The sequence below is a fragment of the Moschus berezovskii genome, chromosome 17, assembly GCF_049115385.1.
Source record: "Moschus berezovskii isolate FMDL1 chromosome 17, NW_MosBer_1.0, whole genome shotgun sequence".
Lineage (NCBI taxonomy): Eukaryota > Metazoa > Chordata > Mammalia > Artiodactyla > Moschidae > Moschus > Moschus berezovskii.
The window spans coordinates 12,466,546-12,488,769 of record NC_142476.1 but is presented as its reverse complement, the minus strand read 5'-3'; the positions used below and the strand labels follow the sequence as shown (position 1 = coordinate 12,488,769).

At 60.8% G+C, this 22,224-nt stretch overlaps 1 protein-coding gene across 2 annotated transcripts in view; it reads right to left on the bottom strand.

Moving 5' to 3' along the window:
- CACNA1S (calcium voltage-gated channel subunit alpha1 S) overlaps positions 1-22,224 on the bottom strand; it is a 60,168-nt gene that overhangs the window by 20,232 nt on the left and 17,712 nt on the right. For both annotated transcript variants that reach the window (XM_055418936.2, XM_088845206.1), the window contains exons 6-26: positions 21,609-21,814; positions 20,326-20,429; positions 18,075-18,220; positions 17,581-17,662; positions 15,698-15,858; positions 12,369-12,594; positions 11,389-11,596; positions 11,099-11,219; positions 10,676-10,790; positions 10,190-10,283; positions 9,558-9,627; positions 8,896-9,028; positions 8,191-8,320; positions 7,544-7,603; positions 6,133-6,239; positions 5,680-5,767; positions 5,328-5,435; positions 3,348-3,400; positions 2,995-3,141; positions 2,395-2,596; positions 1,305-1,463 (exon numbers count right to left, since the gene is read on the bottom strand). In XM_055418936.2, the coding sequence (XP_055274911.2) occupies positions 1,305-1,463; positions 2,395-2,596; positions 2,995-3,141; positions 3,348-3,400; positions 5,328-5,435; positions 5,680-5,767; positions 6,133-6,239; positions 7,544-7,603; positions 8,191-8,320; positions 8,896-9,028; positions 9,558-9,627; positions 10,190-10,283; positions 10,676-10,790; positions 11,099-11,219; positions 11,389-11,596; positions 12,369-12,594; positions 15,698-15,858; positions 17,581-17,662; positions 18,075-18,220; positions 20,326-20,429; positions 21,609-21,814 (2,720 nt within the window). The remainder of the gene's footprint in view (positions 1-1,304; positions 1,464-2,394; positions 2,597-2,994; positions 3,142-3,347; positions 3,401-5,327; positions 5,436-5,679; positions 5,768-6,132; positions 6,240-7,543; positions 7,604-8,190; positions 8,321-8,895; positions 9,029-9,557; positions 9,628-10,189; positions 10,284-10,675; positions 10,791-11,098; positions 11,220-11,388; positions 11,597-12,368; positions 12,595-15,697; positions 15,859-17,580; positions 17,663-18,074; positions 18,221-20,325; positions 20,430-21,608; positions 21,815-22,224) is intronic.

The window sequence follows — 22,224 nt, the reverse complement described above, 5'->3', positions numbered from 1 at the left end:
TACCGGGCCTCATGGCCACGCCCTCTCCCCGGAAGGACTGTGAAGGGAGGAGAGGGGGCCCAGCCCCGGTCCCGTGAGCAGGTTACCCACACACATCTGTTCTGGGAGGCCGGGCGGGAGGCTCTGTGGCCAGCTCCCCGGAGCCGCCTGGGTGCAGGACCAGGAGGCAAGCCCCCTGATTCTAGGCTGGGACGACCAGCACCACCCGCAGGTGGCACTTGCAATCACCTGTGCCTGCCAGCTGCTCCCCCCTACCCGGGAACACAGAGGCAGCCCAAAGTAGCGCCCTCAGCCCCCTCGAGTCTCCCCTACGACCCTCCTGAGATCTGTGTCCTCCAGCATTTCCCAGGAATCTCTCACCTTTTTAAAAATAAAGTTGACAGAAGCCTACTTCTTCCCTGAGACATTCCCAGGCAGCAGAGGCTCTGGTGCTGCCCCCGCCCCAGCCCTGCCCATCCTGGCTGGGCTGCCGGACCCTGTTGCTGCCTTGGGCCCCCATGTGAGCCTGGCTCCTCCGCTCTGGGCCCCCAGCTCGGGTCTCCCTTTCCAGACCCGCCCCACCCGGAAGCCTGTGGTCCTTGGGAGTGTGTGTGACTCTTGGGCCAGGGGCCTTGCTGTGAGATTCTATTGATTCACGGGCATAAGGGATCAGATAATTAAGGCTTGATAACCATGCTGCGTGAGGGGCTTTCCTGGTGGCTGAGCGGTAAAGTACCTGCCTGCCAATGCAGGAGACACAGGTTCGACCCCTGGGAGGGGAAGATCCCCTGGAGAAGGAAATGGCAACCTACTCTAGTACTCTTGCCTGGGAAATCCCGTGGAGAGAGGAGCCTGGCGGGCTACAGTCCACGGGGTCCTCAAGAGTCGGATGCGACTGAGGGACTGAGCACGCACTGACGCTGCTGATTGTGACTTGTCTACCAACTGTGCTCATCTCCTCAGAGACCCCTGTTCCGTGAATATTAAACCCACTTTTCTTGGGACTGAAGCCAACATTCCAACCATCTCCACCACCCAGACATGCAACAGCAGAAGGAAAACAGGAAGGCACTTCGGGCTTCCCACACGGCCCACCCCCTGTGTGGCCAGCCCCGTCCCAGAGTGGCTGCGGCCACATGTGCTTTTGAATCACCGCCTTCATACACCGCCGTGTGCTTTGCACCCGGGCCTGCGTCCCACTCCCCTTTCTGCCCCGCGGGGCACCTCAGCACAAAGGCTGGCGCGGAGCCGGCCGTCCATCCTGGGGCCACTCCTCTGGGCTGCCCGGGCCCTGGTCCCCGGGATCCTGGTCCCGGCGGCCTCACCTGCATGCCCAGGCAGATGGTGTTGAGCATGATGAGGGCGAACATCAGGTACTCGAAGTAAGAGGAGGTGACGATGTACCACACCTGGTACTGGTAGGGGTTCTTGGGGATGTAGCACCTCAGGGGGCGGGCCTTCAGGGCGTACTGCACGCACTGGCGCTGAGACCGGACCGGCGGGCAGGTCAGCGCCGGGCCCCGCCCCACCCCGCCCCACCCCGCCCCACCCAGCCCGGCCCCACGTCCCCGCCCCGCCCTACACCAAAGCCCCACCCACACCACGCCCACGCCCCCCCGCCACACCCAGGCCCCGCCCGCCCGCCCCGCCCACACCACACCCACGCCCATCGTGCCCACGCCCCACCCAGCCCAGCCCCACGTCCCCGCCCCACCCCCGCAACAACGCCCCGCCCCCACCCCCCGCCCCGCCCCACATCACGCCCACGCCCATCATGCCCACACCCACACCACGCCCCACCCAGCCCGGCCCCACACCACGCCACGCCCCCGCCCCACACCAACGCCACGCCCACACAAACGCCCCCGCCCCGCCCATGCCACACCCACGCCCATCATGCCCACACCCACACCACGCCCCACCCAGCCCGGCCCCACCCCACGCCCCGCCCCCGCCCCACACCAACGCCCCGCCCACACCACACCCCGCCCCGCGCCACACCCACGTCCCTCCCATCCGCCCCGCCCATGCCACACCCACGCCCATCATGCCCACACCCACACCACGCCCCACCCAGCCCGGCCCCACGCCCTCGCCACGCCCACGCCACGCCCCACACCCACCCACGCTCCGCCCACTTCCCGGGCCAGAGGGTCCTGCCCACGGCAGATCAAGGGCGGCTGTGGCCTCTGCAGGGCCGTTCAGGGAAGGGTCTCCCTCAGGCTCTGGTTCCTCTGGAGCCGACAATGCCCATTTCTAGAGGCTCTGGGCATCACGACAGGTCCACAGGGGACCCCACACGACCACCCAGTGATGCTTCGGGTGGGAGGTGGGTTGGAGGAGGGCCGGGGGTCACCCCCACCCAGGGCCCTTTTCCTGACCCGAGTCTCACGCCGGTGGCAGGCGGCCCAGCACCTGGTTCTTGTCCAGCTCACAGTTCTTGTACTCGGTCTCCCCCTGCTCCTGGAAGGTGACGATGACGAAGCCCACGAAGATGTTCATCATGAAGAAGGCGATGAGGATGATGTAGATGATGAAGAAGATGGCCATCTCCACGCGGTGATTGTACACAGGGCCCTTGTCCTCCTCGTAAGAGTCGATGGCCTTGTACAGCAGCCTGGGTGGGCAGAGGACAGAGGTGGGCTGGGCTGGCTAGGCTGAGGCCAAGCCCAGCTAGGAAGGGCGGGCTCCGTCCCACCGGCCGTGGGGGGACGCCTGGACAGTCGCCCGTGGGGGAGAAGTTAGGACCCGGCCCGGAAAGGCTGCAGCAGATCCGGGAAGGGGCCTGCCTCCCATCCCGCATGGGGTGCCATGTCCCCTCCACCACTCGGGGAGGGTGCCCTGTGACCGGAGAGGCCCAGGCCCTGGTCAGGCTGTCCCTGGAGCAAGCCACCAGCACCCCATCCTGCACACACGCCGCAAGAGCCCCCGCCACACCCAGCCGGTACAGGAGGGCAGGTGGTTCCCGGGCCTCCCCTGGGCATGGCTGTGTCTCCAGGGTCCCTGCTCACTCACTCAGGCCATCCCTCGAAGGTGGACACAGTGAAGAGGGACATCATGGCTGAAAGCACGTTGTCGAAGTGGAAGGCGTTGTGCACCCACTGGCGGGGACGCACCTCTATCTGCGTGGGGTCCCCATCCTTGTACACGTAGTAGTAGCCCCTGAGGGCAGAGGGCCAGGTCACCACACTGCACGTGGGCCCTCTCCCCACGTCCTCCCGGCCCTGGGCAGTAAGTGTGGTCTGGACCTGGGACCCTCCCCAGGGTCACCCGAGGAAGGGGCCCCTGTAAGCCCGAGGGGCTCAGGTTCCCCAGTTCCCCAGCGGAGGACTGCCCTGCCCTGCACGAGGCCCCCCCACCCCGCACACCTGCACTCCTCCTCCGTCATCTTGGACAAGTCGTTGCAGCTGAAGAACTTCCCCTGGGTCCCGGCGGGAGGGAGGGAGACAGGTTGTCATGGAAACAGGGTGGAACAATGGGGCAGCAGGGAGGAAGGAGGGCAGGGTCTGGGTCTTCCTCTGCAGGGTAGCCTGGCCGTGGGGCAGAGCCCAGGACCGTCCATCACACCCTGCTTCCCACCGGGCAGACAGTGGCGAGGCTGGGCACCGGCTCCTGGGTGATGGTGCTGCTGGTGCCCAGGCCGGCCCAAGGAAGGGAAACATGGGCACAGCCCCTGCCCCCTCTGCTGGGTCTCCCTGTCACAGAGCAAGGACCAGGCTGCCCCGCCTCCCCACTCCTCCTGCTCAGGCCCCGGGACAGAGCCCAGCTGGGACAGATGAGACCTCTTATCTCCACATGGCGCGGGGGTCCTGGCTGGGTGGGCCCTGTGAGCCCCTCTGTGGATTTCAGCACGAGTTGCTTCTCCTCTGATCTGCCTCACACACGGGGCACCCACGGAAGGTTTCATTTGGGCAAAAGGAGGTGATTGCCAGTCTGACTGTGGCTAAATTAAGTTTGAACCCGCAGATACTGGTCTGGGCCCCTCGAGGGCCAGGAAAGGGGACTGCCTCGGTCAGGGACACAGGACAAGCTGAAGGCCACACCCCGCCCTGTCACCACCTCCCAACGACTCGGAGCAGAAGATGAACGTGAGGCAGAGGACCCGGCTGCCCCTGGGCAGGTCTCCGGGCACTTGAAGCTAAACAGCCAGTCTAGTTTGGAAGGCAGATGTAATACGGATGCATGTCCCAAGCGTGTTACAGATGCGACGTGCACGCCACCTGTGCCTGCTGTCTGACTGCGATGTGGACAGGCGGGAACTGGGAGTCTGTTGAGGAGGGAGCAGGGCGGAAGGGCAGCTGCCCCTTGTTCCTTGGGGAGCGAGTCTGGGGGGCTCCGATGCGGCGGCCAGATGGTGCCAAGGTGAGAATGAGTCGGTCACATCGAGACCCTGCCCTCAGGGGTGCCAGGGTCCCCAAGCTGCAGAAGGCAATGCTGGGCAGGAGGGTAGGGCAGCCTGGCTGGAGCTGGGGATGGGCCGTGTGCAGCCCGCTGTGAGCAGTGTTTTGAGACTCAGCTAGTCAGTCCAGACGCCACTCCTGCCCCTCCAGGACAGAAACCCACAGGACCCGGCCCCTAAAAGTCTTCTGGGAGCCCCACCCTGACAGCTCTCCTCAAAGTCTGCTCCTGCCCACAGGGACGTCCTTGTGGGGTTTGCTGCGTGGCCCCCTCAAGCCCTAAAAGAGGCCTGGACCCAGAGAAATAGCTCCAGAAATATTTGTTGAATGAATGAAGGATTCTAAGATGAAGCCATTGCAGGCCTAAGAATGACTGAGGTTATATAATCGCGATTGAAAAGATGGTGCTTTGGGGGCAGGAGCAGAGGGTTCTGGAAGGACCCGGAAGGTCATGAATAGGGATGTGTCCTCCAGGTCCGTGTCTGTGTCCTACACGTGATCTAAAAGCCAGAGGCATCCAGCAGTCAGCTCTGGAAGAGAAGCCGGACTGCAGGGCTGGCTGAGTCCCATATGGGAATGAATGGCTGAGTTCTTCCAGGAAACTGAGAACAGGAGGGGGGCTCCCAGATGTGACACAGTGGACCCCCACCTCTGCCCTGCAGAAGTTCCCGGTGGACACATCGGCGGGCACTCGGGTTGCAGAAGCGGGGTAGGCAAGGGTTAGGGCTGGCCCTGTCCCCGAGGGTGGAGGGGATGACAGCAGGGAGGGTGCTACTCAGGTAGGCAGACTGGGGCCTCAATCTGGAGAGCCAGTGGGGGGCCACCCCAAAGGGTCTGCGCTCAGGCTCCTAACAGTGCGCCTTGCACCCGTGCGTTCAGGACACCTGGCCTCCCTTTGCTCGGAGGGGACGTGGGCTGGCCGGCGCTGGGCGGGGGGCCGGGGGGGCTCACCTTGAAGAGCTGGACGCCGATACAGGCGAACATGAACTGCAGGAGGGTGGTGACCAGGACGATGTTCCCGATGGTGCGGATGGCCACGAACACGCACTGCACCACGTGCTGTGGGGGCGGGAGCCCCGGTCGGCACCTGCTTCTTCTCGCTGCCCAGCCCAGGGGCCCCTGGGTGCAAGCCTAGCTGCCTCCCAGCTTGCCGAGGACAGAAGGGGCTCCAGGGACAGAGCTGCCCAGGCGCACCCCCATCCCCACTGCGCAAAGGGGGCGGGCTGAGCGGTGGTATCTGGGCCGAGTCTGGAGTCAGGCCTGGGATCCCCTCCCCCAGAGGGTCCCTCTGGGCCCCTCTCACCTTCAGGCCTTTGGCTCTGTTGATGGCTCGGAGCGGTCGGAGCACCCTCAGGACCCTCAGGATCTTCACCACGGAGATGGTGCTGGACCTGGGGGCAGCCTGCTCAGCCTCCCCCCGCCCCCAGCTCCCTTCACCCCCACCTGTCCGCCCGGCCCTCCCCTGAGGCAGGGTGTGTCCCAGGACAGAGGGGCCTCCAGCCCTGGACTGCCTCTCACAGGGGCGGCCCATAGACCTGACCCTCCGTCAGATAGGAGCTTTCCAGGCGCGAGCACCGTGTTCCCCACGGGGCTGGGGGCTTCTGCCCTCTCTCCACATGCCCTCCTGGTCTCCCAAACACACTCTGCCCGCCGAACGTTGTCACTCAGGCCAGTTGGTGCCAGCCCAAGGGACCCTAAATGCCATCCCCAGGCAGCTCAGTGCCCACCAACCAACGCGGGTGGCTGCCCCACTCACTCGAGTCCCATGGAGATGAGGGACACGGCCACCACCACCAGGTCCAAGATGTTGAAGTAGTTGCGGCAGAAGGAGCCCTTGTGCAGGAAGGCCCCGTAGGTGGTCATCTGCGGGGAGAGGCGGCTTGCTGGTGGTGGTGGGGAAAGCTCCCCACTGGTGGGGTGGAGCCTGGGACACGCCCCCAGTGGGTGGAGCCTGGGACACGCCCCCGGTGGGTGGAGCTTGGGACACGCCCCCAGTGGTGGAGCCTGGGACACGCCCCCAGTGGTGGAGCCTGGGGACACTCTGGGCTGAGTCCTCAGGGCACTGCCCCATCCTCAGCGCCCAGTTCTGGGAGCGCAGGGACCTCTCTTGGGCAGCGAGGCCATGGGAGCCGCAGGTCTCCTTGTTACGGAAGCCCTGCCCTCTGCCCTACAGATACAATTCCCCCTACTCTTCCTCCTCCTCTCTCCTCTTCCTCCCTGGAAAGTGTCCTAGGCATGGCTGGGTCAGGCTCAACAGCCTGTAAAGACTAAAGACCTTGCCCGGCGCTGCACCCCACCCCAAACGCGCTGTATGCCAGCCCCAAGGGGCCACTTTCTGCTCTCTGAGCACATCCCAAACACCTTTGTACAATGTGTCAGTCACTGTTTGTCCTGGACTGCCCTGCTCTCTCTCTGATGAAGTCCTGTCCAATCTCAAGGCCTAACTCTAACGTCACCACCTCCAAGAAGTCCTCCTGGACCCCAAGGAGCCACCATTTCCCTCTGATCAGTTCCTTCAATAAACAGGCCCCTGAATGAAGGGACTGTCCTCCCTTCATACTGCAGCCGGCCCTGGGCCTGCTCTCCTTGCACGGCTCCCCTCTTCCCTCCGGCTCCCAGTTACAGATGGGAGACCTCTTCCCCAGGACCCCCCACCATGATGGTGTGAATCCAGTGTGTCCGCTGTGAGAGCAGGAGGGCAGTGGTGTGCTATGGAGGCGGGGGCATAGGGTGGGGGGCGTGAGAGGGCGGAGCTGCTAGAAACCCCGCCCAGGGCAACAGCCGCTTCTCTGGGACCCTGGGGGAGCCCTTTCAGTCACTGACAACAAAGGTCTGGGTACAGATCACTGCTCCCCGGCCACACCTAGGCGAGCCGAGCCTGGACAGTGGAAGAAGGTGCCCAAGGCTTCACAGACCCGCAGGGCGCTCTGCTGAGAGGCGCACGGGCTGCCCGCTGAACGTACCCCAGGCCTGCACCACCCGCCTGCTCGCCCGCTCATGCTAGTCCTGAGCCGAGACCACCTAGTCCCCTGGGTACTGAGAGTCTGTCCCTGCTGCTCTTCACCGCCTTCTGGCTTGTCCCTCCTCCCTGCAGCCCAGCCCCTGAGGGAGCACAGCCTGTGTAAGCCCCAGCCGGCCCGGGCTGTCGTCTCATGGCCTTCACTCACCTTGAGGACAATCTCCACAGTGAAGACGGAGGTGAACCCGATGTCAAAATACCCGAGGATCTGGTGGCAGGCCAGAAGTCAGTGAGAGAAGGAGCAGAGCAGGGGCGGCCTCGTTACCGTCATCAGCATCAGCACGGTCACCACACCACCGTCACCGTCAAGGCCACCCCCCCAACCCATCCCCCCCACCGTCACCACCATCCCCACCACCATCCCCACCATCATCACACCATCACCACACCACCGTCACTGTCAAGGCCATCCCCACCCACACCCCCATCCCCCCATCCCCACCAACATCCCTCCATCCCCACCCCATCCTCCCCACCCCCACCCCCATCCCCCGTCCCCACCCACACCCCCATCCCCACCACCGTCACCATCCCAAGCATCAATGCCATCACCAGCACTGCCATCCCCACCATCATCACGGCTAAAACCCAGCACCCAGAGCCGGTCTAGGGCGCATGCTGTGACCACACTGTCCACAAGGAGTGAGTTGGGCAGTCTCAGCTCTGGGGACTTAAACTCGAAGCAACTGTGACGCCGGGTGCCACATAGCGGATACAGCTGAACGGGGTGGGGCTCAGGGTGAGGTGTGGGTGCCTGAGGCCTGGAGTGGGGCACGCTGAGCTGGCTGCCGTCACCTGGTTCCTCACGGACTCAGCCCGGAGGGGGTCCTCGGCTGCCAGGGCGGCGCTGCTGAGCAGGATGAAGAGCAGGATGAAGTTGGTGAACCAGGTGGCGTTGACGATGCGGTGGCAGAGGACGCGGAGCCTGCGGGCGAGGGGGCGTCAGGAGGCTCTGAACGGGGCCTTCAGGCCTCAGCAGCCTCAGCCCTGGTCAGCGGATAAGGTCAGCCGCATCCAGGTGGTCTCTTGCTGGACTTGCTGGGCCCCGCCCCCCTTCTGTTGCTACACAGCCCCATCCCATCCCCCAACAAGCCCTCCCCCACCACTCTGCCCATCCCATGGCTCCCGTCAAAACACGGGGCAGGCTGCTCTCCAGCCTCAGGCCCTGAGGCTGACCGCTGAAACTCCAGGAGAACTATGGTCTGTTATCTAAAGGTGTCAGACTGAAGCCTGTGAGAACTGCAGCCCCACTCTGGTCTCAGAAAGGAACCAACATATCCGGTCTCACTCGGGTGTAAGTAATGCATTAGGCTTAAAATATATGTCTCCTGGGGATGCTGGCACTTTAAATGGGGCAAGAAATCTGAAGTTAAAGGAATGCCTTTCTCACAGTGTAACTGTAGGCCCAGAGAGTTGGGAGAAGGAGGTCTTCTCGAAGCAGGAAGCAGCCTTCTCTGAGACCCCACCACCACCCTGCCCCATCGCCGAGGGGCCACCCACTTGTTGGTGGGGCTGAAGATGAAGAAGGCACTGGCTTCTGGAATGGGCACCGCCTTCTCCTTCAGCTGCAGCTCAGCCAGCGGACGGGGCCGGGGGCTTATTGGGACCTCGGGCTCATCTTCCTCATCGTCCCCTGTGGGGAAGGGAGAGAGGCCGGGGTGTCTTTCCATGCTTCGCTACTCCCTTGGATCCTGTGCTCTGAACCCAACCATGAACCCCCAGCAGGCAGGGAGTGACATGTGGCGTGAGGGGCTGGCAGGGTCCAGCCAGGCACCCTCCCTTCCCCACAGCACGCTGGCCTGAGAGCTGTCGGCCTCAGGACCTTCCAGAAGTGGAACCAGGAGCAAGGTCCCAGAGCCTTGCTGTTTCAGCTCCTGTCTTGGGGCTGGATGCGCCATCCTGGCGTGGCTCACAAGCTGGGGGAACAGGGGGCCCTGCTCTGCAAGTGACCGCAGTGCTGGGCCCGGCTCTGCCCCTGACTTGCCCACCAGGCAGGCCCCCAGCTCGTGCCATTGATGAGGGCAGGAGTCCCGTTGAGATAAATGGACTCTGAGCTTCTCTCTCCTGGGGTCGGGTTCCACAAACCCTCATTCGGGGCAGGGGGAACAGCCAGCAAGAGGAGCTGCCCCTGCACACCCCGCCCTCAGTCTCAGGACCCTCACCTGGGAAGTCGGCCGAGGGGTAGGGGTCCTTCACCTCGTTGACGTTGGATTCAAACTCATCGATCTTCAGCTGGAGGGAGGAACATGAGGAAGATGAAAACCAGAGCTGTGGTCCCCACCGACTGGAGGGCATGCAGGTGAGAGCTCACCTGAGCCTCCCTCCAGCCTGGGGGTGCCGCTGTCATGGTCTTTCCCATGTCACGAAGGGGAAGCCAGGCCCAGGAAGCCACCGGGACCCCTGCCTGTCTGAGCCTGAATGCCACACCACCCGCTTAGTTCACAGAAGACAGAGGAGTCCCTAGGCCAGGACCCCCCACCACCACTGCCCCTCTGAGCTCTACTTTCTCAGCCCCCAGGCCAGGACAGAATGGCAGGGCTGGAAGCTGGTCTGCGCTGCTCCATGGAGCATCAGATGTGGAGGGGGCACGATACAGAGGAAGTCTGCTTCCTGGGTTGGGGCGTGTGTGCCCTCAGCGCAAAGGCTTCCTGTAATGGAGCTGCCCTCACCTGGCAGGGGCCCAGGCAGACAGCCCCATTCCCGTAGCACCCACGCTAAGGCATGGGCGAAAGGGGAACTTTCAGAGGCCCCTCCCCGTGGCCCCTGAGAGCACCCCATGGGTTGACGGGCTCACCTTGGCGGTGGTGGGGATGCCCTCCCCCTTGGGTTTCTGCTCCAGCTTCTTGGCCACCGTCGCCTTCTCCTCCTCTGACTTGTCCGGGAGACCCCTGAGTTGGAAAACCAAGCAAACCCAAAGTAGAGGCCCCGCTCCTCCATGGAAGAGAACCTCCACCTTCTGAGCGTCTGCTCAGCCTGAGGGCACCCTCCCCGACCCCACCCCAGGCTCGAGGCGGGGGCGCTCCTTGGGGGCAGGAGCAGCACAGGCCAAGTGCGTCCTCTGCTCCCCCCTGCCCCTGCCGCGATGAGCAAGCAGCGCTGGCAGGCTCGGTGTCAGCCACCCCAGGGTCTGCCGGCTGGTGAGGAGGCAGCTGTGCGGGGTGGCACTGTCTGGGTTCCCAGCACAGAGGAGCGCAGCTTGGTCCAGGACACTCAGCTCTCCTGTGCAGGCGCCCTCCCGCCGCCCCTCTCGAAGATCACTCCTGCGGGGTCACCCACCCACCTGGACATCTTCCTGCGTCTGCGCTCCTCAGCCTTGGCCTTTTGGGCGGAAGTCAGGCTCTCAGCCTCTGCCAGGTTGTCCACAGCGATGGCCAGGAAGACGTTGAGCAGGATGTCTGGGGCGCTGCTAAGGAGCCGGGGTGCTGGGCTCGGCAGGACCTGCCTGCCCCCCCCACCCCGTCTTTCTGGGACTGACTCCTCCCCGCTGTCACCAGTCGCCCTGAAGTCCCTTAACCTCCTGCTGGAAGGAGCTGCCCTACTGTTGTCCCCACATGGCACCTGCTGTGTCCCCGCCCCTGCCCCGGATCCTGGGTGCTCCCCACCTCCCGCAGAGGGCCTGGGCATCAGGACCCCCAGTCCCAGCCCCTCTCCCGGCCCCTCCCCACTCCGGGCTCTCTTCTGAGCCCTGCACCCCAGGGGATACAGTTGCCGCAGACAAACAGGATGATGAAGTAAATACAGACGAGCACCCCGGGGTAGGACGGGCCGCCGTAGGCCATGATCCCGTTGTACATCACAGAGTTCCAGTCCTCGCCCGTCAGCACCTGGGGTGGGGGGGAACAGAGGGACGTGAGGGTCTTCCCTGGGGACTACGTGGTCCAAGAGTCCCCTTCCAACGTCGACCCAAACCATCCGCGGCTGGCGGGGGCGGGGGCGGATCAGAGGAAGCGAGGCCGCACCTGGCAGGGCAGGCAGCGAGCGGCTCCGGCCTACCTGGAAGACGCTAATGAGGGCCTGCGGGAAGCTGTCGAAGTTGCTGCGCCGTACCTCGGTGTCCTCGAAGTCGTACCTGCCCCCGAAGAGCTGCATGCCCAGCAGGGCGAAGATGACGATGAAGAGGAAGAGCAGCAGCAGCAGCGAGGCGATGGAGCGGATGGAGTTGAGCAGCGACGCCACCAGGTTGCTCAGAGACGTCCAGTACCTGGAGGAGGGCGGCCCGGGGCTGAGGTGGGGCGGCCCGGATCCCGAGCGCCCATCCCGGCTTGTCACTTCCTGCTCCTTAGGAGGGTGGCCGTTTGACTCCCGGGGCCACCACTAGACTCTGAACCCCACGGGGGTGAGGCCCACTCCTCCCGGCACCCAGGGCCTGCGACCACTCCACGCCCCCGCCGTCGCCATCCTTCCTCACAGCCCCCTTCTCCTCCTCCCCTTCCGGCTTCTTTTCCTTCCTCCTTCTCCCAGTCTCTTCCCTTTCCTTCCTCTTTCCCATGCCCCTCAGTGGGCCTGGTGAGAAGTAAGTAAACAGGAGAGATGGAGGCGGGAGGGGGAAGGGTGAAGGGGCGGGGCCGCGGGCAGGTGGGACCACGCCCCCTGCTGGAAGGGCCAAGGGGGGGCAGGCGGGAGGGGCGGGGCGGGGCGGCCGGACCACGCCCCCGATGGTACAGTGGAGGGGAGGGGCGGGGCAGGAGGAGGTGTGGTGGTGGTGGGAGGGGCGGGGCAGGCGAGGGGAGGGCGGGACCACGCCCCCGCTGGAAGGATGGAGGGGCGGGGCAGGGAGGAGGGAGGGGCGGCGGGGGGGGCCACGCCCCTGCTGGGAGTGGGAGGGTGGAGGGGCGGGACGGGGAGGTGGGTGGGAGGGGCGGTGGGAGGGGGCGGGCGGGGCCTCGTCCCTTCTGGGAGGGTGTAGGGGCGGGGCATGGAGCCGGGGAGGGGCGTCGGGAGGGACGGGACTCCGGGACCACGCCCCCGCTCACTTGGTGATCTTGAAGATCCGCAGCAGACGGATGCAGCGCAGCACCGAGATGCCCAGGGGCGTCATGGCGCCAGACTCTACCAGCAGGATCTCCAGGAGGCCGCTGCACACCACGAAGCAGTCGAAGCGGTTGAAGATGGACATGAAGTACTGGCGCAGGCCCAACCCGTACATCTTCATCAGCATCTCCACGGTGAACAGGGCCAGGAGCACCCGGTTGGCCACGTCTGCAGGGCAGCCCGCGCAGCTCAGCGCCACTCCCCTGCGCATCCCGCCTGGCCCAGGCCCCCAGTGACCCCCCCACTGCCAGCGATACAAGGGCCCCGCACCCGGCACCCTCCCCACGTTTCCAGGACATTCTCCTCTACCTGCCCTCCAAATCCAGTAAAACCTGGTGAATTTTCCCCACTGAAGGGACACAGCCTAGATTTCTAACAAGGTAAACTGTACAGTGTTTGGCAGGACCACCCTCCTCAGTCCAGCAATCAAGCCACAGGCATTTTAACCCCATTTCCTTGACCTCCCAGATGCACAGCAACCAGGGGCGGAACCCATGTTCCCTGCAGTGGAAGGGCAGAGTCCTAACCACTCGGTTGCCAGGGAAGTCCCCTCTTGCCTTTTTAAACGTTCGCTTCCCTTGCATCCTGGACACCACATCCCCCTGGGATTCCTCCAGCTTCTCCTGTACCCCTCTACAGAGGCACCCCCACCTCACCCTGAGTGCTGTACTTGAGCTGAGCATGTGAGTACACACCATCCTCTGGGGACCTGTGATGTCTTCTAAGGCCAAGCTTTGATTATCATGCCTGCCGGTGACTCCAGACTCTGACTTTTCAACCCAGACCTCTCCACTGGGTCCCAGACCTACTTTACGTCTGTCTCCTCAGTGTCTAGCTGGGATGTCTCAAAGGAACCTCAAACTCAACATGCCCAAGACTAAGCTGATGGGGACTGCCTGTCCTGCCCCACCCCAAAAAAATACCTGGTCACTGACTGTCTTCCCCATCTCAGCAAGTGGCACTGCCATTCATTTATCTGCATAGACCAGGGACCTCAAAGTCATCTCTGAGCCCTCTCGGTGGACAGTGTTCACATTTTGTCCATATTGGTTATTGAAGTGCATTAACGATGCTTGACACACTTAAGGGGTTCTCAAGAATGCTGGCTGCAATGAATAGATGGATGGATGGTTAGATGGATGGATGGATGGATGTGTGGATGTGTGGATGGTGAGATGAGTGTGTGGATGGATGGATGTGTGGATGTGTGGATGGATGGATGGATGGGTGGATGGTTAGAGGGATGGATGGATGGATGGATGGATGTGTGGATGGATGGATGGTTAAATGGATGGATGGATGGATGGGTGGATGGGTGGATGGTTAGATGGATGGATGGATGGATGGTTCAAATGGATGGATGGATGTGTGGATGGATGGATGGATGGGTGGATGGTTAGATGGATGGATGTGTGGATGGATGGATGGTTAAGTGGATGGATGGATGGTTAAGTGGATGGATGGATGGGTGGGTGGATGGTTAGATGGATGGATGGATGGATGTGTGGATGGATGGATGGTTAAATGGATGGATGGATGGGTGGGTGGTTAGATGGATGGATGGATGGATGTGTGGATGGATGGATGGTTAAGTGGATAGATGGATGGGTGGGTGGATGGTTAGATGGATGGATGGTTAAATGGATGGATGGATGCATGGATGGATGGATGTGTGGATGGATGGGTGGATGGTTAGATGGATGGATGGATGGATGTGTGGATGTGTGGATGGATGGATGGATGGATGGGTGGATGGTTAGATGGATGGATGGATGGATGTGTGGATGGATGGATGGTTAAATGGATGGATGGATGGATGGGTGGATGGGTGGATGGTTAGATGGATGGATGGATGGATGGTTCAAATGGATGGATGGATGTGTGGATGGATGGATGGATGGGTGGATGGTTAGATGGATGGATGTGTGGATGGATGGATGGTTAAGTGGATGGATGGATGGGTGGATGGGTGGATGGTTAGATGGATGGATGGATGGATGGTTCAAATGGATGGATGGATGTGTGGATGGATGGATGGATGGGTGGATGGTTAGATGGATGGATGTGTGGATGGATGGATGGTTAAGTGGATGGATGGATGGGTGGGTGGATGGTTAGATGGATGGATGGATGGATGTGTGGATGGATGGATGGTTAAATGGATGGATGGGTGGATGGTTAGATGGATGGATGGATGGATGGTTCAATGGATGGATGGATGCATGGATGGATGGATGGATGGATGGATGGACGCATGGATGGATGGATGGGTGGATGGTTAGATGGATGGATGGATGGATGTGTGGATGGATGGATGGTTAAATGGATGGATGGGTGGATGGTTAGATGGATGGATGGATGGATGGTTCAATGGATGGATGGATGTGTGGATGGATGGATGGATGGGTGGATGGTTAGATGGATGGATGGTTAAATGGATGGACGGATGCATGGATGGATGGATGGGTGGATGGATGCATGGATGGATGGATGTGTGGATGGATGGATGGTTAAATGGATGGACGGATGGATGGATGGACGCATGGATGGATGGATGGGTGGGTGGATGGCTAGATGGATGGCTAGATGGATGGATGAACAGATGGACAGATGCATGGATAGACTGATGGATGAGTGGATAGACGATTAGATGGATGAATGCAAACATGCATCTGATCTCTAACATTATTTCCTGTCTCCTCCCCACAGAAAAAGGTAGTGTTCTAGCAGTTTTCCTTCTTTTATCTTTTTCATCATTTTAACCAGAGTGTCTTTCTCCTATCCAGCCTCCCCTCCTCTGTAATCCTCCTCTTACATTTACCTCCATCGTTGCCCTCCCTATTTGAGCTGACATCACTCATCAATATCTGTCTTCTTTGGCTCAGGAAGCTCCTTGAGGTTGGGAGAGGTGCCTTCCTTCTCTGTGTTCCCTGCATGCTTTACTTGGCCTTACATAGAGCCTTACATAGAGCCTGTATGCTATAAACACTTGGTGGGAGGCTGCTGTGTAGAACTCGAGCGAACTTGGGTGTGTGAAGCACTCGGTTACTGCTCCCCGGTCCATCCAGCAGCTGTGTTTGTGATCATTCGCCCAGGCACCTGGCAAGCACCTGGCGGGTCCCCAGTGTGTTGCTGTTATTAATATTTCCCCTGGTAATGCCACGAGGAGGAGAGGACCACCACTAGAGTTCCTAGAAAATGACGTCAACATCTAACTGACTTCACAGAACCTGAGGTGCCATTGGCTTTGGCTGCCAGTCACGCGTCTCACCTTGCAGGTGGGTCAGCCAGAGAGGCTGGTGGTGGTGCTCCGAGGCGATTGACAGCGTGTTGAGGGCAACAATCAGGATGACCAGCCAGTAGAAGACCCTGGACTTCACCACGTCGTGGCACTTCCAGCGGAAGACGCGGTTCCACTGCCTCCAGTGTCGGCTGAAAAGCAGGCATGGAGGGAGGGGAAAAGCTGGTGTTACCAGAGCCCCCACCTCCCCAAGGCTGCCTTCAGGCGGCTCTGGCCACACTTAGTCTGACCGCCCACTCCCTCCTCCAGCCACACCAGAGGAGACAAGAATGTGAGCTGCATGCACAGGTGGCAAATCTTGCCTCCTAGAGCAAATATCTTCACATTTCAGAGGAGAACAGCAGTGCTGCTGACCTTGGGGGTCACTCGAGACGACACAGGTGCCGAATTTAGCGCAGTGCCAGGCCCAGAGTAGGGCTCTGTTTCCATCTTAAGTAAAGTCACACTGGAATGCCCCATTTTGCCAGTTATAAAGTCAATTTTTTAGCAAATTGGTCATATTGGTGTTGGGGAGGGTTCGCAGCAAGGGCACCTCCAACATTGGCACAGCCTTTGTGCAGTGTTTACTAGGCTCAGAATCCCCACACCTCCTGACCCAGCAAGTCTGTTTCTGGGAATCCACCAGGCAGAGATGTTCACTCTGACACACAACTGTTCCCTTCAGCACTGTTTGTACTGCCCCAGATTGGACAGGTTAACTAGACCATGATATTTTCATGCTGTGGACTATTTTATGTTCAAAGATCTACCACCAGAAGCTGTGTGTGAGAGCTATCACACCTCGCAAAGCTGCAGAGGGACCTTAAATGTGTGTCACTAAGTAGAAAGAGCCCGCCTGAGATTACACACTGTGACATTCTGGGAAAGGCAAGACTTTGGAGACAGTAAGCTTAGTGGTAGGTTGCCAGGGATGGGAGGTGGAGGTGTGAAAAGGCAGAAACAGGCTTTTCAGGGCAGCAAAAATACTCCGTATGATATTACAACGGTGGGTCTGCATCATCAAACACAGGATGAGCCCCAACATAAACTGGACTCGGGGTGATGATGCTGGCCACGCAGGTTCATGAGTTGTAACAAACGGGCCATCTGGTGGAGGTGCTGATGGTGGGGCCCCGGGCATGGTCAGGGGAGGGCGGGTGGGCAGTCTCCGTACCTTCTGCTCAGTTTTGCTGTGAATCTGAAACTGCTCCGAGAAAAGAAAGTCTTTTTTTTTAAAAACAAGTTTTTGTGTGTATAAATTTGCCCTAAATAGATCATTCTAAATTTAGAATGTCAGTTTCTAGTTTATGTGTGGATCGTATTCATTTATCCAGCAAGCCCTCCTGTGTGTTGGGTACTTTTGTTGGTTCTGAAGTGACAGTGGTTAATATGAGAAACCCTGTCATGTAAAAAACTTGTGTGTGTGTGTGTGCACACGTGCGTGTGTGTGTAAGGGAGATGAATGCGTAGCAGCAGCCTTGGAGGGATACAAGCCTGTTACCATGGTTACCTCTTCGAAGGGCAGCAAGGACTTCATCTTTTCTTTGACGCATTTCTCTATTGTTGGATCTCTCAAAGTCACAATTGTGTGAGAATTTGGAAGCAGCCAAACAAGTAAACACATGGTCCTCTTGAGACAAAGGTGCCAGGGCTCCAGCCCCCTGCCCCAGAGGCCTGCGATGCTGCCTGCCTCCCCTGCTGGAGCAGAGGTTCCCAGGACCAATTACCTCACTGGCTCCCAGTGTCTCCTGACGTGATGTGGAAATAGGTCATCTGCTCAGTGCCCTCCACCAGCACTCAGGGAACGTGACCCAGAAGCTACCCACGGAGGGGTGACTGGGGCTGGGGGCACCTAGAGCCGGGCAGACACTCACACGAACTGGATGACTTTGTTCAAGCCCGCGATTTCGTAAAGGCTCTCCGTGTCGGAGCCACCTTCATCCAGAGCCAGCTTCCCTGGGGACAGAGAACAGGTGGCCAGGCTCCCCTCTGGGCTGGATGCACCAGGAAAGGGCATTGACTGGGGACACCTGGGACAGCGACACTGCATGGGCCTGGACCCCCCCTCTGCGCTTTCCTGATTCCTGGGAGCCAGAGAGCCTGTGCCGCTGGGAGGGTGGTTCCTGGGGGCAGCGAGGTACTTTGGTAGCCAGTGCTCTGGGCAGGCCCTGGGCCCACTTGACCACCTCTACCTCGAGGGGTCAGGCTTGCCCTCTAGGGGCAACGCTTCCTCATCTGCAAAGTGGAGCCGTCAGTACTGATCGTCAGGCCCCGGGGCTGTGGGGGAGCAGGGCATAGGGATGCCCTTTCGGGGGCTGGCGTAAGGGCAGCTCGGGGCGGGGTGCTGACCGTCACCCGCGGCTCCCACCTTCTCTCAAGTCATCTACGTCCATGACCTCGCCCTGCGTGATCCAGCTCAGGTAGCCCCGGAGGTCCTCCTCCAGCTGCTGCTTCTCCCTCAGCTTCTGGAAGGTTCCCCTGGACTTGGCCTTCTCCCGCTCCTTGGTGAATTCCCTGCAGGGGGCCGGGGAGGAGGAGGAGGAGGAACCAGTTTCGGGGATGGAGCTTCTTGAGTCACCGAGCCCGTTCTGAGGCTGAACGCGCCCATCCTCCTGGCCCGGGTATCGCGGGGGTCTGGGGACCTTCTGGGGGCCGAGGGCAGCCCTCCCCCCAGCCCCGCCCTCCAGGATACCTGGCGCACTCGGCCCCCTTCTATTGTTCCTTCTCATCCCAACTCATTTCTCCTGCCTCATCTTGGGTGACCTTGGGCAGGGGTTAGTGACACGACCATCCACTGCCTAACAGAACTGCCTGGACCCTCCCGAGACAGGCTGGGACCTGTGACCCTCTGCACACTGCTTGCACCCGGACACACCTCTCCTCCAGCAACAAGATACACAGAAACTGCATGGGACTAAAAATCCACGCCTGCATGTGCAGCTGGGGCAAACTCTGGACCAAAAGATACAAAGACAAAAAAAAAGCCCCAACTGCCATTTCTGAAGAGCCTGGAGCAAAAGCAGGTTACTGCACACGCCCCATATACTCAACCCCACAAAGGGCTGGGCACACCACCTCGGGCCTCTCCTGCGGCCCAGCCCACCAGTACGTTCATCCCACCCCAGGAACTAGCAAGGGAGGCTCTGGCTTGTGGCTCGAGCCCCAGTGACGTCTGGCTTGACTTCCTGGTCTGGCCCTAGTCAGTTTATGCTGCCTGGGGAAGGCCGAGAACTGCCTGGTTTTCCCTGCAGCCCTGACGCCTAAGGCCGCTGGACGTATTTAGTTCTGCTTACAGACCGAAGGCCTTGGGGGTGGGGTGGGGGCTCCTGGGCCTGGAAGAAACCAGGCTGCAGCAGTGGGATGGGAACCGGAGGGTCGGGGAGGGCTCCAGGCAGGGCTGGGGGTGGCCAGCCTGAGGGTCTGCTCACACCGCCTGCGCCCTCACACTGCTGGGCAGGGTCCAAGAGGGCTCTTGGCCACCTTGTGCCCCGGTCCGTTCGGTCCTCCTGCGAAAGCTATGGGTCTCTCCTCAGAACCATGGGGGAAATGTTCCATTAGGAGCATTTTGGGCAGCGTTGTAAAATGTTTCATTTGGAAACCAGAGCCTGACAATGGAACCAGTGCTATGAAAATGTAGTTGCTGAGCTATAAAGAAATGGTGTTAAAATTACATATAAAACTCCGGGAGATGGTGAAAGACAGGGAGGCCTGGCCGGCTGCCGTCTGTGGGGTCAAAAACAGTCGGACATGACTTAGTGGTTGAACAAATGCTTCTTTAGTAATTCATTAACTGGCAAGATCTAGTCTCAGTTCTAAAAACCGTCGTAATTTCAAGGTACTGATACTTGCAACACTGGGATCTGACAAGGGCTTCCTACTGGGACCAGTCACGGGCGGCACTGTGACCACTTCATGAAAGGAAGTGACAAGTTTCAGTTAGAGTCAATAAAAACGAAAGCAGGTGCTTCTCCTCCAAGTCCACAAACCCCCCAGTGCCAGGAGGGCAGCTCCTGGGCTGGTGGTGGCCGCTTCCAGGCTGCCCGCCGCGGCTGCGGTGGAGCCTCACAGAGGAATGGCCACAAGCACTCAGCACCCGTGGTGTGCCGGCCTCAGCTCCAAGGATGTCATAGGAGCAGACTCGTGTGGTTCTCCCAGCCAGCCTGTGAAGCAGGCCCTGACATCATTCCTCTGTGACAGAGGTGGACCCTGAGGTGCAGAGGGGTCAGGGAATTAGCAAAGGTCACACAGCCAGCAGGCAGCAGTGCAAGGGTTTAAACTGGGGCCTCTTGCCCCTGTCTGCGTGCTCAGTCTGGAGGCCATTCTTGGAGCTGAGCCTCAGACCTTGCACCTCCAGGGGCTGCAGGCTGGGGTCTCGGGGGCTTCACGCAGAGGGGCCGAAGGAAGCAAGGATGGAAGAAGGCTCGAGAGGAGGGAGGGTTGGAGGAAGGGGGCTCCCCCTGCATCTTTGCTCTTCCTTGCTAGCAGGGAGCCTGCTCCCGGCTAAAGGGGACCCGGGGAGGAGTGGGCATTCTAAGTCACAGTCCCCCTTCCCTCTCTCCCTACCCACCCTCTCCATCCCTCTCCATTTCCCTCCACCCCAGCTGCCTCTAGCCCCTCACCCGCTCAGGACGCCCAGCACCAGGTTGAGGATGAAGAAGGAGCCCAGCAGGATGAGGGTGACAAAGTAGATCCAGGGCCACTCATTCCCGATGGCATCGTTCACCTGGTCCAGACACGGGTGTGAGTCCCCAGTGTGCGGGTCCAGGCCCTCCGCAAGCTGGCCCACTTGCAGCACCTGGCCACCCAGGTCTGGCCTGAAGACACAGCACTGGGGCCTGGTTGATGACTACCTGGCTGGTGGGACAGAGCCCTGCCTCCCTCCAACCGCCCGGCTCCCTGCCTGGACCCCATCCTGCTGGCCGCCTCCAGCCTCTTTTCCAGCCAAGATTTCTCCAAGTAGAAACACTCCAAGCCTCGGCCTGCACTCGGCCAGCTCCTTCTGGAACCGCCTGTGGCTCTGATGAGTCCCTGGCATCTCTGAGCCCTGTCCCAGCGCCTCCCGGGCTGGACGATGAGAGCGCGCCCCTCACAGGCTGGTCACAGGTGAAACAACACGTGTGACAGTCCTTTGAAAAATTTAATAACTGGCTCCCATAATCTGAGCTCACGAGAGCCAGTCGCACTAATCCTTTACGTTTGCAAAGCATCTGACAGTTCTACCACTGTGCCCCATAGGCAGTGTCATCCCGTGGCCAGGCTCCGGGGTTGGAGCTGGGTGGATTAGAGGTCAGTCTTGGCCGTGTTGCTCACTAGCCACCAGAGGCCAAGTCACCGAGCCTCTCTGAGCCTCTGTTTACTTATCCAGAAAATGGGATCATGCCTTCCATTGCTGGAGAATCAAATAGCTCTGAGTAACAGCAAATAAAGAACCTTCTCAACAGGAGGACTACACGCTGGGTGTGCATCGGCACTGTGGGGACCCAGTTAACAGCCTCACTGACCGTCATAACTACCCGATGATGGGGCTGGCATTTTTATTCTACAGACAAGGGACCTGATATCCAGTCGTCTTTTTATGGGAGAGCAACCTTGCCCAGCAATGAGAGAGACTCGCAGGGCCCTTCCTCCCTTGGGAAATCTGAGATTCCCGGCCATCAGGGGGCGGAGTCACTCACAGCCAGGCTTGGGGATGAGGTAGGAGCTGAGACAGAAGCCGCCAAGCTCCTGGTTTCCATCCTCACTGCTCAGGGGGCTGCGGACACAGGTGGTACCTCAACCCCTCCCCCAGGATGCTGGAGGGGAGGGGAGCAGCGGGCCCTGCAGGGTCCAGGGCTGGCAGGCCCACCCACGGCCCCGAGCGCGCGGGTGAGGGGACAGCCGGCGGGCTCGGGCCCAGACCCACCCAGTAGAGGACGTCGGTCCAGCCCTCCATGGTGATGCACTGGTACACGGTGAGCATGGAGAAGCCGAAGTTGTCGAAGTGGGTGATGCCATGGTTGGGGCCGGGCCACCCGCCCCGGCACTCGCTGCCGCTGATGGTGCAGGGGCGGCCGGAGCCCGTCCGGGCGCAGGGGGACGGCTTCTCGTTCTCCACCGTGGCCACGATGTCTGAGGGCGGGCGGCGAGAGCAGTGAGCCCCAGGCGGGAATGGGAGGGGGCGTCTCACAAGACTGTGAAGTCGGGAGAACAGCCCCGCGGGAGAGTGCGGAGCAGACCGCAGGGAAGCTGGTCTGTGCGGGGGGCGTGGGTACGGATCCAGACACGGATCCATGGATACGGGCAGGCACAGCGGCGCCTGCGGGCAGCAGCTCCGGGCAGACCTCCCTGGAAGTGAGGCTTCTAGGGACCCGAGGCTGCGAGGCACGCCGTGGATCACTTGTACCCATAGAGCTTTGCAGAAGGAGGCGGCTGGGGCGGAGGTGTGGGCAGGGCCTCCGACGGGACTTGAGAGCTCTGTCTAGGACGCTGAAAAGGAGCCCGCCCCCGCCACGCCCCGCCACGCTCCCGCCCTCCGCCAC